The sequence below is a fragment of the Lycorma delicatula genome, chromosome 4 (assembly GCF_047948215.1).
Source record: "Lycorma delicatula isolate Av1 chromosome 4, ASM4794821v1, whole genome shotgun sequence".
Classification (NCBI taxonomy): Eukaryota; Metazoa; Arthropoda; class Insecta; order Hemiptera; family Fulgoridae; genus Lycorma; species Lycorma delicatula.
Window position 1 is genome coordinate 97734290 of NC_134458.1, and position 17632 is coordinate 97751921.

Genomic DNA, 17632 nt, shown 5'->3' on the forward strand with positions numbered 1-17632 from the left:
CTATAATTATAATGTAATAACTTACACAAATTACATTAATAATAGAATGCATTTGTGCATCCTGAATGACAATGAAGCATAAACAAATAATTTACAAATCGTAATGAATACATAGGTTTACAATAACCATCATCATTATTATAACTTATAATTCTGCAAATCAAATAACAATAAATATACATATTTATTAATAAAGTATCTCACGCAATGGGTGGATCATCATCATCATCATCACCTTGATTGTTTACGAGGACTGTATCATAATGTCGAACCCTTAACCGATACAATCGCTCCATCCACATATAGCGTTGACCAATATACACTAGGCCACCCACAAAAGCAACAATAATACAAGGCACGATTAGCCAAAGAGCTACAGTAAAATCTGTAACATAAAGAAAAATTAATATAAAAGAAACTATAAACTAACATAATTTTTTTTAACATGCACAACTACATTACTGGAAAATGAGAAGTGTGCATTACACATTTCAGGAGCGGGTTGAGATGTAATGGACACAGGAACATAATGGGAGAGCAATATGTTGAATGAAATGACAAGTGCTACTATCTAGTAGTTTCATTCTCCTACTAACATTCCAAAACTCACTGAACTCACTCATGCCCTCTCATATTCTGTTGGTTGCCACTGTTATGGAGTCTTTCATGCCTGCTATGTCAGCATGTCTAAAACAGCAGACATGATTGAAATTTTCAACAGCAGAAAAGGTGAATTTTAGTAAAATCTATTATTGTCTAAAACCAATTTACGATGATGAAACTATTAATCAAAATTTTGTTAATAAGTGGGTAATAAAATTTTGCCTCAGAAACTGGTAAATGTATGTTAATTATGAACCTTGCAGTGGTTAACCAGTTTCTGTGAGGAGGTATTTCCACCACCTTTTGGTAATTCTAAAACACTTAGGAGAAGTGTGTGTTATGTTCAACAATACTCATATGTTCCATCTCCTTTTTATGCACAATATATATTTTTTAAGTACAAAAGAGTAGAGCAAGTGCAACCATAAATTTTTGTAGTTATGAATGGTTCATCCAATTTTCATGCAGTTTTCTAACAATACCACCTCATCAATATCTTGGTCTAAATTGATTATTCCTGAACTTTTATTGATTTATCGTAAAAAAAAAAATATATTGCAACAAATTTTTCCAAACATTTAAACTAATTTACCAACAATATTACTGAATATTTAATTACATTTATTAAAAGGAAAAAATGATTATCTATGGTTTGTTTACAGTAATAAATTGATAATGCTAGTAGTAGCCTGTTTATTAAATATACATAAATATTAATCTTTCTGCAGTTAATGTAGAACGACATTGCATCATTCTGTTTTTTTTAGCTAAAAGATTATTTACTTATTTTCTACAGAACTAGTAAAATTACCTTTTAATTAAGAATCAATACTTTTAATCTTCTGAATTGTAACCCATATATAATTACACGTTAAAATATAATTGTAAAAATAATAAATAGTTTAGCAAGACTGTACATTTACTTTAGTACAGTAATCATACACCATCAATTGTGATTAATTAAAGATACTTAAAATAACAATTAACTTATTAAACTGTTACTGCAATTATGCAATGTTTGGTTACATCTGTCATGTTGGTTGAGAATATAAATGAGAATGTTTAAATTGAGACATTGACACAAAAAATAAACATTCATTAGATGTAACATTTACATCCTACAAAACATATACTAGCTCCACAAATCGAGAAACTGCTTTTGGAACTTTATACTATAATTATATTTTAATGAATATTTAGTAAGTTTTTTTAACTGATGATTGTGCAGGGAGATTGGGAATAATGAACTATTGAAAATGGTGATAAACTTGAAATTGTAGATCTTAAATAGGAATGTTGCTTGCCTAACAAGTAGTACAGATTGAAAGATAATGATACAAAAGCAAAATAAACAATGTATAGGAATAAAAGGTTGGTTAAGAGAGAAATGTAGTGATGCATAAAAGAAAAGTTTTAATTCAGTTTAGAAAAAAAATTAAAAAAACATTTTGGAGAAATGAGATCTAAAGGAATAAGAAATGTGGATGAAGAACAATCAGATAAGAAGAAAGCAGCTGTTGGATGGTGTGCGAGTATAAAAGGAATATTACATGTCAAGGCCATGAACATAATGTAATTTGAGAAGTGGCAAGTGGCTGTATAAAATCCAAGGCACAATCACTTCCAAAAACAATACAACCACCCTAAAGTACAACATCCCACGACAGGATTACCAAAGAAAGTACAGTAAGTGACTATCTGGCCAAATAGGCAGCTGGCCGAGCCGGATAGCAAGAAAGCCAAATATGGCGGAGTTTAGTTTAATCATTTAATATGAGTTTGATGACAATTTAGAAAGCATTAGTAAAAAATATTTTGAAGACATATTTATGTACATGTTAAATCGATGCAAAAATTCAGATTTAAAAAAAATTTTTAATCAGTATTTCTTAAAAATTCACTGAAAAAGTAACACTGTTTCTATAAAAGAAAATCTTTTAATTGTATTTTTAATAAATTGGTGGAAAGATTTTTTTGACAGCTTGTTAATTTATTAATAAAAGTAAAAGTAGCATAATAATGCTATTTGTTATAAGCTGAAGAATTTAGTTGAGTTATATGAAAACAGTTCTGTTATGTGGTTTGCTATTGGTGTACACTGTTATTCTTTAACAATAAATGAACTGACTAGTCTTTTTTTCAACTAAGACGGCACATTAATAAATAAAAGGATAAGTTAACATATTTAATTATACTACTAGAGAAGTGGTTTCCCATTTTCTTCTTCAATATCATGTATATCAATATGACAAGCTAACTGAAATGCAGGTAATACTGCCCTATCTTCACTAAAGGAGATGGCTTTCAGTAAAAACCATTACTCTCACTCACATAAGGTACCTTTAACTGATGTTTCTTGTACCTCAGAAGCTTGGAATGGTGCATGGGGCACAGGGAGATGGAATTGAAGGGTGAACAACATGGCCAAGCCATCAAGACTGGCTGCAATAGGGTCCTATGGCAGCCTTGGCCAATGGACGGACCCTTAGATAATGGCCAGTCCACTGATCAGAGAGTACCTGGAGCTGTCATGACCGCTGCTTCTGGGAAGTTGTCTGTTAAACGCAGGCGGAAACCCAGGAAAAAGTGATGGTCTACTAACCTTACCATGCTACGCACAAGAGTTAGGTCTGCTAGAAGAAGATACTAGCGTCACCCCCAACCAGGGATTATCATTGATGTGTGCACTGAGTGTCTGCGGATCTACCGGTGTGCCCATAATGAGTACATTCATGCCGTCAAGGAACCCAGACTCAAGTTATGGCAAGACTTCATGCGCGAGTTGCAGCGCAACCCCTGGCAGCTCACAAAATCATGTTACTGGCCAAAGCCATTGCACGTGCTGTCCAGTGTTCGATGTGGGTTTGGTGGTCATGATCATACTTTAACATCTGTGGTGGCATACCTTGATACTCTGTTTCCAAAAGCTCCAGAAGGTAATGCAGAGGTTGGTGTCGGGGCAGGTGAGACACCATTCCCTGGCGCGCGGGCTGTGATCCCGTAGATATAGACCGAGTGGCTTCCTGAATGGCACTGAGAAAGACACCAGGAACTGACCAACTTGACCCAGATATTTTCTACCATCTGCTGCCTGTCATAAGAGAGCTGCTTGGCAGGCTGTTCTCAGGGTACCTTAGGCCATGGTACATGACTATTTGTCTAACCGTACAGCTTTGAGTAAGGATGCGCACCTAGTTGTGAAAAAATCTATTATCAGGGGAAGCCTGCACGGTTCAGTTCTCGGTTCCCTGCTGTGGAACCTGGTATTCGACGGATTTCAGGGATTGACATTTCTAGTCTGGCCCAGGCTTTTGCCGATGACTGTCTCCTTTTAGTTCATGGTAATTCATGACCACAGCTAGAAGACCCAGCCGCAGGCGGCCTTATCAACCGCACAGGGCTGGATGGACATGCAAAATTTAAAGATTTCCTGTGCCCAAGATAAAGTTTATCCTTCTCAAGGGTGCAGACAAATTATCATAGAGTCATAACCCCCATATTAAATACAAAGGCTGTGTAATCAGTCGAGTTACAGTTTGTTTTGTTTGATGAAAAGTTGCTATTTAACAACCACATTAGGCAAGCAGCAGTGGACACCATCTCAGTGATGCACAACTTAGGAGGATTGCTTGGAAAGACTATGGGTTATCAGGTCGTGAAATGTACATGGTGTACCGAGGTGTCTTCAAAAGCTTGATCTCTTAATCGACACCCATTTGGGCGCATAGGTTGGATATGAGTAGAGCACTTCTTCAAAATTTAAGGAGTACCCAGCACAGAGCCTTAATTGTATGCACTGGAGTTTTTAGAACAACCTCCTGCGAGGTTACCACCGTATTGGGAAAGACTCTCCTAATCGATTTGGTGGTGAAAGTTCAGGCAGCCATGTGGAGAATGCGAAGAGATCGAGGTATTTGGGATGCGGTTTCGAGCCAGGCCACTACTGGAGCGAAGTGGTGATCACAATGCATCGGATCTAAATTTTGTTCAGTTGTCCATCTCCCACCTGTGGAAGAGGCTACAGAGCCTCGTGATGGAAACATAGCAGCTGGAATGGGACACCACCACTAAGGGAAGATTCCTTGTATAAGTTTATACAGGATCTGGGGGGGTTGGTATGCCTCGAGCTTGTTTTTACAGGCAATGGGTGCCCAGGTGCTCACCAGCCACGTTAACTTAAACCAATATCTGTTTCAGTTCTGCCTGGCAGCTGATGAGCTATGCGTCTGCGGGTAGGTCCAGTCAAATGAACACCTGTTTGATTGCCCTGCTCTTGGAGGGGGGCCAGAGACCAGGCAAATCTAGAACTTAGAGGTCAAGAGAAAAATTGGCCACTCACAAGCGGCGAGAGCCGCATTGTCAGACCATGTGTGAGTTCCTAGATGCGGTTTCTTTGTTCAACTGCATCAGTAGTTTACTAAGGGAAACACTCTTACCACATTGCCATGGGAAGCTAACCCTGAGTATGGCTGACCACCAGCCAATTATTATGGCTCCAAGTGTTATAAAATAGTGGACAGGTACTTGCTGCCATTCAGCGACCTAGGGGTGGCAGCGAATTGTTGCCTAGACGAAATAAATTTTATTTTTGGATGTCATATTATTTTTAGTAGTTGACGGGGTGTGTCTACCCATTTTAGCAAATATATGACAAGTGAGCGGTTGGGACACGTAAGCCGGTGGTGTATGGCACCATGCTTAGTCTACTCATGCTGTTAGGTAAGCTCTAGGAGCTATGTTAGGATACTGGTTACTAAATTGTTCAAGACTCAGTTGCCGTTTGTGGTAAAGACATTCGGTCTTATGCTTTGGGGCGACCAAATGGGGTGGTGGCGAGAGAGATACCTAGCAAACCGATGTACCTCAGGAGCTTTACACTTATCACAGCAATAAGAAATGTGAAATAACAAATTAAATGTATTGTTGTAAAACAATGTCTTATATTCATTATTTTCATACAGAGGAAAATCTATTTGATTATATTTAGAGAAAGAAAAAAAAAATTGATGAGTTCAGATTACTGTAAATTAGATCAGGATCTGAACTCCGAATGATTTTAATAAGAATTGGATATTAGAAGCAGAAAATATATTAACAGAATCGATGTGATGTTTAGCCGAGTACTATCCAAATTCATTCTGGATAAAAGAGAAATGTTAAATAGCCATTCTTTAAATACAGTGGTGAAAATTATAAATGGATCATGTTCAAAACAGTGAATGAATGAATGAATTGATAAATATCAGATAAATTAATCAAATGTTTCTTTATGCACGGTTAAGTAGAAAAATAATAATAAAAAAAGGATTCTAAAAATCAGCTCACATTAAACAATTATGAATAAAAAAAAATAATTGCCTCATACCATTTGTTCTAACATTTGAATTCTGGTTACTATCAGGGCCGACTGTAGGAGTAGTAGCAGCAGTTGAATGTGAAAGAATACATGTACCATCTGTTCTAACAAAATGTCGCAAACAATCACAAAATCCAAGTCCTGGTTGGCTAATAGCTTCTTTACATGTTTCATTTTTACCACACTCAAAGGGTACTCCAATTTTACATGAAACTCCTGTAAAAAAAAATAAAGAGAGAACATAAATAGACGTGTAAGTGATCTTTTATTTGGTTTTTATCAGTAAATGGTACACCATCTAATTAAAAATAAAAGCTTTTTACATAAAATATGTGTAAAATGTAAATTAAATTACTAGCAACATCTCCTGTGCCCAATTTGTAGCAGAAAGAATACCTATGAACATATCCTTGTTCTTATGCAGATTTTGCTACATACATTCAATAAATAAGAATAAAGTTGTGGGCTTGTTTGGGTCTTTTCTCTAAGTTATCCCAAAATTTGTAAATCCAGTCTAAATGAATTTACTGATAGCATGGATTTGTTTTTACTAATGACAAATAAGTTCTGAAGGATGTGAAGAGCAATATTTTTATAATCAAACACATTGTGTGTGAATTTAGAAGTGGTGTCATTTTGATATGGATTGCAATTCTGTAAAAGCCATTACTCACTCTTTCAACTGTTTCAGTTGTTAAGGGTGAAAATACTATAGAAATCTCTTATACAATATTACATTGAAAGTATAAAAATATAATTGTGTTTGACTTCTTTGTTTATAACTGGTGTGGTATATATTTTAAAGTTGTGTACTACATGTTAAGATTTGTTAGCTTTATCTCCTAGAATGAATGAAAAGTGTAAAAAAAGTGTGGTTTGTACTAATTACATAGTAAAACATCAATTAAAGCAACAAAAAAGGAAAGAATTAGGCTGTCTACCACTACCTGAAAGTAGCTTTTATTCCTTATTTATATTATTTTATATGTAAAAAAAAGCTCACAATACATCTATAAAATATTTATATATTTAACAACTATAAGAAACAGAACAATAAATATTAGCATTCAACTTCATCAAATATATAAAAATTAATTATTTTATACACTGATTCTTTAATTAATAAAAGGGTGCTATATTGATGAACTATACTCATAATACTGCAAAACAATTGAATTTATGTGGTTCTATCCCTTTTGATAAATTATTTTGTTCTGTTGAGAAAAACATAGTGTATAACATTACAGAATGCAAGGTATCATGATATACACTAACAATCATGGTTTCTTTTTAAGAACCACTAATCGACTTACATTAAAAAATGCATATGATGTGATAGCAGTAACAATATAATAAAAATCTCAATTAGTTTAGTCTAAATGTAAAAAACAAATAAAACATAATAGATGAACTTCAGTCACTCACTTGCATTACTAGATTCATTTTTTAGCTTTTTTCACTATATAATATTGGTATTATACGTGAAATTCATATACCACATAATAGTAAGAACATTTACACACATCATAGTAGAGTAGCATCATAAAGTAAGTGATTTATATTTCAAATAAGCAAAAATTTATATATTTGAGCATAAAAAAACTGTAATATAGTAAGTTATAATGTGGGTGTAATCTGTAATAAATGCTTTTCAAAGTAGATAACTAAACTGTAGAATAAGACAATTAAAAGAAAAAACTTTGGATTTAGGGCCTGGGTTTAAATTATGTTCTATTATATATAGTGAATTTAATTATGCAAAGTTTTCCTTCTTACAAAGAAGTACAGGTTTCTTTTTTATGCATCTTAGAAAGCAATGTTATAATATCCTGATTTGATATTGCCAATGATAATATAATCATGTTAATGATAATATATTTTCACAAAATTAAGTATTCATTTATGTAAATTATTTTTTACAAAAATTATTATTAAATCCTTTTATTTAAGAGTATTCTAATACTTAATTTTAATGGGGAAAAAAATTAAATTTGTTCACAACATACTTGCAGTCTCCACATTTTCTGCTCATTAAAAATGTTTAATGCCGACCTATCACAAAAAATTACAAAAAAAAAGAACAAAACAATCAGTAAAATATCTATTTTATATAATAGTAATGTTATTTACAAATAATGAACCAGGAAAAAAGGATTTTATATATATATATATATACACACACACTATCTAAGAAACAAGATTTCTGTGTGCTGTGTGAACAAGCTACGAGAAATATAGTTTAATAGGTTTCAGCCAGTGAGTAGTCAGCAATTTTAGTAGACATACTCTTAACTTTATTCAAGCCCAGCTTAGTAGATATGGTTTAATGTAACATAATATTATAAAAGACTTAAACATCCTGTACTGTAATAATCAAAGAGCAGTTTTTCCTTAATAAATCGTAATTTTTTAATACAAGCCATAATATAATAAAACATGATTTGTATTAAGTCATGTACATATTATCCCTTGGGTCTTATATATCCTAATAAAACATTTTGTCAATCAAGAAACACCTTTAAGAACACTAAACAATAACTTTATTCAGCATATAATAAAAAAAAAGTTGTAAACAAACTGATTAATCACAGCACTAAAAATATCACGAAGTAACTAAGTCAATTTATAAATCACAATAAATCAGCTGAAAAAATTAAAACAATTCACAATTAAATGAAATATTACAAGAAAACAAAAAAAATCAATAAAAACACCATTCATAAAATGATATTAAAACTACATGCAAAAAGAATTATACACCAGGCCAAATGATAGGTTATTTCAATATAAATCAATGCCATATATTTATTCTAGAAGTTAAAATAGAAAAATAGTTAAAATAGAAAATAGCTTTTTTATTTTTGGAAGACTGATACCAGTTAAAATGTCTTTTATTTATGATCCACCTCACACTTATTTCAAAAGTTACATTAGGGTAATAAGGCATCAGTCAGCTAAATATAAATAAAATGTGCATATAATAAATATTTTCGTCCATGTTGGTTGGTGGTAAAGATTATATAAAAATATTAATTTTTAATGACAAAACTGAATCAAATTTATTTCCATACAACACTTTCTATTTCTAATCTTTAGTCATAATACCTACAGTTATAACATCGTAAGAGTTAACATTGATTGCTAATAATCTTAAACACAAATCCTCAACATTCACAATCTTAATATTCAACAAATAAGAAAAATTGGCCTCATATATTAATGCGGTCAATGGACTGAGGCAAACAAAAATGAAAAAAAGAAACAAAATGAAACAAGTACCAAATCAGCAGACACAATTAAAATCTTAACATAAAAAACAATACATCACTTACCAAAAATTTAGAATTTACACTGTACAAGTGTAATATACATTATTTTCGGACTAAATAAATAGGTTTCAGTGAAATTAAGAATGAGATTAGATTCTTTTAAGACTAAATTAAGTTAGGTTAAGCTTAAAGTGTGGGGTTTTGGTAAATGTGCAATATACATTAATCATGGATAAATAACTTTTTTTAAGTGAAAATTAATTAAGTTTACTTAGATTTAGGTCAAGGTTGAGGTAGGTTACTTTAGTTTACAAGTAATTTATAATTTTGACAGAAACTTACTGTCATTTATCAGAAGTCACAATTCAAGACTTCTGCTCAACTTAACCTTAAGAAAATTTAACTGAAACCAAATTACTTAGTCAGGAAATAATGTATATTACATTGAATAGTGCAAAATAATGAGAATTTCAGTACGGGTACTGTGTAACTTATGAGAAACATAATCAGGTGAAAGGCATTTCCAATGAATAATTTCAATTGTAATGAATAACTTAGGTTCTAAATAAGGTATATTCTAAATTCCATCAAAATCACAGGCGAGTCCATAACTGCATTTAATTACCAGCAATGTATTAATAATTAATACATTTGTAACATTTTCCAATGATGCAGAACATCACACGTCTGCTTAATACAGAAAGCTAGTTTTAAATATTTGCTTATGAACACATTAGTAAAATTAAGAACGTTATTTTTTTACAGAAAGAAGTACATTATTTATCCATTGCTTTATGCTATTTGCTCTAATCTCTTTTATGACTATAACCTGTCAAGCATTTTACTTGGAAGAACAAAAGGCACTGATCAAAGTTCACAGTTGCTGTCTCTATAATCTTATCATATTTACTAAACATGCAGTTTCTATGGTGAACAGAATGATGGTGTGATTAAAATGGGTAAATATTAGCTGTCTTTAGGAGGGTTTGGAATATCAATGTACAACATATTCAGCTAAGTAGAGGCAACAGGATACTATTTCACTTCACAATCTCTCTAGTAAGCATTACATGTAAAGCTTATTATTCTTGAGCACAGCAATGGTATTTTCAGAAAGATTTATATTTCATATCAAATCCCCTAACAAAGATCTGCTACAACCCTAACAGACAGACCTTTCTTCCAGATCAAATGAAGATGGGTGAACATGGCAATTATCAAGGTATAAAAAAGCATCAGGCTAATGCTTTTCTCAATAATGTTCCACAATACTCCATAATGCAGTTATTACACAAAGTTCTAATATCTTGATTAAAACTCCAACATGCACTTTTGTCCCAAATTATGGTAAAATTTCAACAGGTAGGTCTTTCTATTAATTGGCAAACTTGATTACATTAGGGCAGTTCATTTCATAAAGGATGCTATTATCCAACACATCTCATGAAAAAATATTGTTTTTAAAAGAACATATTTTTCGCTGAATTTCTAACGTTAAAAAAATATTACAGTCCAGGAGGAAGGAATCTCATTGCTTACAGTTACAACTGTGCTGAATGTGGTGTTTTTCCGATACATTTATCCGAGAACTTAAATGAATAATAAGAGATAAAGACTACCTTTACTCAAATTACATGAGTGTTAACAAGAGATCATTAATATATGAACAGTCATCTTACAAAATCAATTTAATTCCAACCGAAAAAAATGAATAAACGACAGATAAATGTTACGTAGAGTTACAAAACTTTAAAATTAAAAATATTGTTAGGCTGTTTTCAAACGTATACTTTGTACATAACAAATTATTTACCTGAAGAAAAGTGGCTGAAAGTAAGAATAAACAACAACCACAGAACAAATCGTAAAACTCTAATTTCTCGGTTGGCGGACATTATGTAATCACGCACAAAGATCGTAACTGTATACTGAAGAATAGATCAGCATAACACTAAAGGTGTAATATATAACAGTACGACGGTGAATGAAGCAAACAACCTCAACAGATGTCACCACAGTCAAACGATAAACACTAACTTATCACACATTACATGACTTGTTAACAGATTTACGTCCGACAATATTAAACAGGAATGCCAACTGCATAATCAATTTTGATCAGGAACGACAACAGAAAAACTTTTACGTTATATAAATATCTAAAATAGTATTATGTTTTCTTTCGATGATCACGATTTGAAAATTATCTACTTCATTATTCACATCATTTCGCATAGAACAGATTTCTGATTATTGGATTAAGTGAAATACAAAACTTAAAGTGTATTATAAATCGGTTCAGGTTAAATAGAACTGCACTATCAAAACACAAAAAAACTTTTTTTGAACATTGTTCATAAGTTTGACTTAATGATGAAATTAGAATAAAATATGTCATTTAAGTGACTAGTGAAGTGAAAATTGATTAATTTAACAGATCATTCTACGTAATGATATAGCTCATTGATTATTTTAGGGCAGAACCCTCTTTCAATAACCTTTTATAAAATCAACCGATCAAATCGGTCGGGATAACAAAGAATATTATTAAGTAAATTAATCAATGACTTCTGAAAACGTGTTCTTACAATAGAAAATGTAACAACCTCAAAATTTTAACAGAACGTGTAATCTCATTCGGCTAGAGCAAATAACATAACGGGTTCCAACTTTGTCTATAAATAACATTATAAATTAGAAAACAAAGAGTTGAAAATATAAGTACATTTTAATATATCTCGGTAAATGTTTCACGAAATAGAATCTAGATCACGATAGTAATAATGAAGCGGTTACACATTTTATTGCAATTTAATATTTTACTTTTTATGGCATTAGTGGAGAGTAAAAAAAAAAAAACTGTTTTACACTCAAGCACGGATCCAGAAAATCCTTCGGGGGGCCATAAGAACTTTTCATGGAGCGTGAATGGGTGCTCCAAGGAACTGCAACTAATGCCTATTTTATACATTTTACATGTTTTTTTTTTCTGTGTACACTGCAGCAACAATATAAAATGTCAACTTAATTTTTAAAACAAACAGCAATTTATACATACTACATAACTATTGTATATACTACATAATATTGTACATTCAGTAACACTTTTAAAAAGTGAACAAACTTAAAACATAATTAACAGTAATTTATAAATATTACGTACCATATTCAACTCAATAACTTAACTACATTCTACTTTTACAAATATTTTTAAAATAAAAATAAAATTATAAAATATAATCATATAAAATAACACGTGAAAAATAAATAAATAGATAGATGCATTGTATAGTTTATATCCTAAACTCGATGCAATGCGTTTTTTTATCAGAAAATCTACCAATAATTTTGTATGGTTCGATATTTATATTGCGGTGAATGTGCAACAATGCCTAACCATTCAACCTCTTTTGTGTCATAGTGGAACTAAGCCACAATTTGAATCTTTTTAATACACAAAATGTTCTCTCTGATCTGGCATTAGATATTGCTAGTGTACTGCAAATTCGTAACAAGAAATGTATATTTTGATAAATCACAGGATGATACTCATATCACTGGATTTACTCAGTAAAAGAAAAAGTTTCGTTTTTATCGGCCTACTTAATGTCCCATTTTTCAAGTTCTATCGGTAATGTTTTCCCCACTAATTCGGGAGACTTATCTAAAAAGTAAGAATGTATTTTAACTGATTGCTCAACCGCTTGAAATCGCAGCTATTCTTGTTATCAGGAAATAAAATTGAAAAATTATATAATTCTAAAGTATTATTTGAAAATTTGGCTTCTATGTCCTGAAATGTGTTATCCAATACCTGAATGTATTCTGATTGCTTGTAATATGTTTCTGGGTCAGTAGTTAAATAATTTTCTCTGTGAATTTATTTTCCAAGGACTCTTGGTATTTATATTTCAATTTTCAGCTCTTCAGTCACTCCACTTCTTTCAAGAAATATTCTTCACTTTTTTGACATCTTACAAATTTCAGAGCCATATTTAATTCATCACTTGTCAATTTTAAATCAATGTTCACTTTTTGTAAACATTGACTTAGCCCTTTCATGCACAATAGATCAGATAAACAAACTATAACTACCGAAGTCTCACTATTAGTTAATGATTTCAGTACCCCCTTGAGCTTTAACAGAAGTATCCCTATCTTTCCATTTTGAGGCAGATGTTAAAACATTCGCAATGTTTCACCAATTTTTTCCCTGGTTAATTTCACTTGCTCTTCGGTCATCTCCTTGCTATCTTCTATATTTTTTTCAGAATCATCAAATGAATTGATTACATCTCATAGCAATAGATTCAATAAATTGTTCATGCACCATAGTTAATAAACAATTGTACACATTGCATACAATTTTACAATATCTAACTACTAATGTTAACTGGGATTTTTTATATATATCTGCTGTTTCGTCAATATTACACTGTAAAATTGTGACATCTGTATTTCTGATATAATTTGAGAATGCATTCTTTCTTTACAACATTCAATAAGCTTATTTTGAGTTGTTTTGCTAATATAAGTCGCTCTGAATGATATATTTTTCAAATGGGATTTTAAAATTTGATCAATTTCAGCACAATATTCTATAACAGCTCAGAAGTTTCCTTGAGTTGCCGGACTTTCTTCAGTTTCCATCAATTTATTGTCATCTCGGTGACCATGGAGTGGTATATTATTTTGATGCCCAAGTTAGGGCACTTGGTGTTCAAGGTTACTTGTCTATGGTATTATAAACATACAATTTGCTGTCCCCAAGGTGCTTAGGGTATCTCCATAGGGAGCCTCCAGCCTCCACTGGACCTATGGGGAGAGGTTGGGAAGAGACAGGGGCTAAGTGACAGAACAGTCTAAATGACCTTAATTTTCCACCTTGTCCACAAGAAACAACAATAGAAAATACTTCTGAATAAAATTAAATTAACTATTACAAAAGAATAATACTTTTCAGAAGGTGATTAAATAAGTAGATTAGATAAATAATATCTAGACACTGAAATAGCATGAAAATAAATATATACTCGTATACCATCCAGCATAAAACTCAGACAACAAAGGAACTTCACAACAAGCAAATGAAGCATTATATCACTGAAGCAGTAAGTGCAGAACTCAGCCCTATAGAAAATGGTTCTATCAAAAATAAAACAAAAATTACAAGATTCGATAAATTGACAGCGCAAAACATACAATAAAAGTGGTATAACTTAGTCAGTGACACCATCTACAGCTTGATGTATTTCACCAATAGAAGGATGAGCAAAAAGATCCAATAGATCAGCAAATCTATTTGCCAGACCAAAGCATCTTAAAATTGGGGAACACTCAGAAACTCTCCTAACAAAGTAGTCTCCTGACATTCTGAACTGGCACCTGCAGTTGTAACTCCTGACATTCTGGCAAACTATTGTGAATTTTTTTTTTTTTTAAGAGGTGGAGGTTCCCCGTTTATGGGCGCCTAGGTAGTGTCAGGCTTGCTAACAGGTTTCGCAAAGTGTTATTAAATGTGTATGTGTTCCTGCACACTACCAACTAAACCTCCATCCCTGGCTACCCACCCTTCATGGTACAGCTGGTGTGCATTACTTCAGGAAGGGGGAAATATGCCCTCACACACATTCAGACACCACGGTCAACATTCACCGGCCTACACACCCACAAGGTACCTCACATCAGACTAAAATCACACCACACACTCCATGACATCCAATCATTACTCCAGAATACATACTTCACGCCGCACACTCCATCACATCACATCAATAAGTCACATCCAATCACATAATCAAACACCTCATGTAGTTCCCTCTGGACGCTTTCAATAAAATCATTAGTAAACCTTGATCTTTGTTCCAAATGACCGTACAATACTTATGAGGATGAACAAGTGTTTTATACAACAACAACCATGTGGTTTTCAATATGGAACGATGACAAAGCCATCGTATATCACCCAAATCTCTTCTTGCCAATGAAGCGATGGCCTCAACATGGCATACAAAAGAAAGCTTCGAGTCAAAAAGTCCCTCATCTCCTGAAGTTGCTCAATGCAAGAGTTGCCCAAAAAATAAACATGATCAGACCAATTCTTCTTCCTGATGAAAGTCATCATCTTTGTCTTTCCAAGATTCAAAGGAAGACCACTCTCAACAGACCACAACCAAGCCTCATTTCAATACTTTCTGCAACAGCAGATAATCTGCAGCTGAAGAAATCCTCCGATAGATCTTGATGTTATCAGCAAACATTAGGACAGAACAACCAACTTGCTCCACAATAACGTTGATGAAAATCAAAAAAAGGAGTGGACCAAGTTTCGATCCTTGAGGAACACCAGAACCAATCTAAAATTCATCAGACGTGGAGCCACCAAAACGCAATCTGAAACAGTGCTCTGCAAGGTAAGAAGCGGTCCACCTAACCAACGAAGAGGGGAAACCCATTTTCTCCATTTTATTCAACAGAAGATTATGTGGAACCTAGTCAAAAGCTTTTTCTGGAAGTCCAGGTATACTAATCTACCTGACCGTGGCTTTCTACTGATGGACCTATGATTTTCTAAAGGGTACAAAGGTTCGAGGTAGTTGACCTACCCAATAAAAATTCATGCTACTCCACAATAACCTTAGGTTCAATGTATGATCAGAATTCACAGAGCAAAATTTCAAATACCTTCGGCAACACACCTAACACATAGATGGGATGAAAGTTGTTGATACTGGAATCATTCTCCTTTTTAGGTGTGGGGGTGACCCTAGCTTTCTTTCATGTCCTGGGAAAATACCCAATCTTCAAACTTAAGTTGTATAAGTCGGCCAGAATGGGAGACAAAACATCAGATAATTATTTTACAATAAACGATGGTATGTCATCGATCCCAGCTGCCGACTTTCCATTGAGAAGATTAATGGCACTGGAGACATTATCAGCCGAAAAAACAGGAATGGCTGGCTCCATCACATCAACATCTGAGACGAAAAATTGCCCAACAACAGCAGGTTGACAAACAGACTAGAAGTACTCACCAAAAATTTGACTGATAAACTGAGGGTTGGTACACACACGGTCCACCATCACAGCCGCAACAGAATTCTCCGGTGCCCTATTGTTACGGACGTACTTCCAGAAACTTTTAGATTAATACTTAAAATCACTTTCAACCAAAACCCCGTGCCTTTGCTTGTCCCGTACCAACAACCGCTCCGATTTCGCTCTTAATCTTTTAAATTCATCATAGTAGATAGAAAGACCATATTTTTTGTAAGAAGCATGGGCTTTTGCTTCTCACGAATTGCTGAGATCAAACCTCTAGAGAACCAAGATCGGTAACCCCGCAACTTCGACCGCCTTTGAGAAATATTGTCTTGCATACACCTCTTTAAAATCTCGTTCAGCCCATCAACAGCATCGTCAATATTATCGAAATTATCTATTTTAAACCTCTCCGAACGGTACTGGTAACGAAGACCCAAGTAGTCCAAAAGAAGACCTAACCTCTTGCCTACAAAATGACATATCACCAACAGAAAACAAGAATGGAGGATAAATCTATCTTATTTAGTATCTCGAGACAAATATCATCGAGGATATGGCGCTGAAGATTTGTAACGACCAAGTCCAAATTGTTACAATCACATTTTCGAATTTGGTGCAAATGCATCAAATCTAAAAATTCAAACAGAACAGCAGCCTTTAGCTTCCCATAAAATGTGACATTAGAAGTGCACCTATCGAACCAATTAACACCCACCAAGTTGAAATCACTAGTCATTAAGAAGTCGTTGGAAAACGCCTCAACCTTACTCTGAAGTTCCTCCAAATAGGACCTAAACAAGACAGTAGGAAACTGGGAAGGAAAATAGTAATATTTCATATTAACAGCGATTGTCTACCTTTTTGAGATATATCGACCCAAAAACATTCGTTAGTTAACTCCAGACCATATCTACGCACCACCTGGAAGGTACGTTTTACTACCAGCAACACGCCGCCGCCGCGCTCAACAACGCCAGAAAAATATTTTCTGTCTACCCTGAATACCAAGTACTTCTGTGGAAACAAGTCACTGCCCAGATGTATATCTCCAAGCCAGGTTTCAGAAAAGGCAACGACGTCATAATATCTATCTGCTCAATCCTCCATCTTGGTCCTAAGACCGCAAACATTCCGGTAGTATACCCTAAGCCCCATTGCTAAAAGATGAAGCACCATCCTCCGATGCCTTGTTTGTATCTATTAAGAGTCCTTTCGGCGAACGATAGAACAGAGAGATGTGAACTCCATCGGGCCAAGAGTCTGCCGAGTTCACAGTGGTAAAGTCAACTTCATTTACCAGCACGTAGAAAGAGTTGTAAGAAGGGTGCTTCATCCTAAGCTGCCTAATCTCAACCGA

At 33.5% G+C, this 17632-nt stretch overlaps 1 protein-coding gene across 10 annotated transcripts in view; it reads right to left on the minus strand.

The window, feature by feature from the left end:
* LOC142323672 (uncharacterized) overlaps positions 1–11314 on the minus strand; it is a 37847-nt gene extending 26533 nt beyond the window's left edge. For 5 of the 10 annotated variants that reach the window (XR_012756149.1, XR_012756150.1, XR_012756151.1 and 2 more), the window contains exons 1-3: positions 11042–11314; positions 5969–6175; positions 236–385 (exon numbers count right to left, since the gene is read on the minus strand). Coding sequence is in view for 7 of the 10 variants with exons in the window: in XM_075363751.1 (XP_075219866.1) it covers positions 236–385; positions 5969–6175; positions 11042–11123 (439 nt within the window). In the remaining 3 variants the exon portion in view is untranslated. Of the gene's footprint in view, positions 1–204; positions 386–5968; positions 6176–11041 lie in introns of all 10 variants that reach the window. The other 5 variants (XM_075363750.1, XM_075363747.1, XM_075363749.1 and 2 more) reach the window with 1 other exon arrangement.
* Between the last annotated feature and the right edge of the window lie 6318 nt (positions 11315–17632).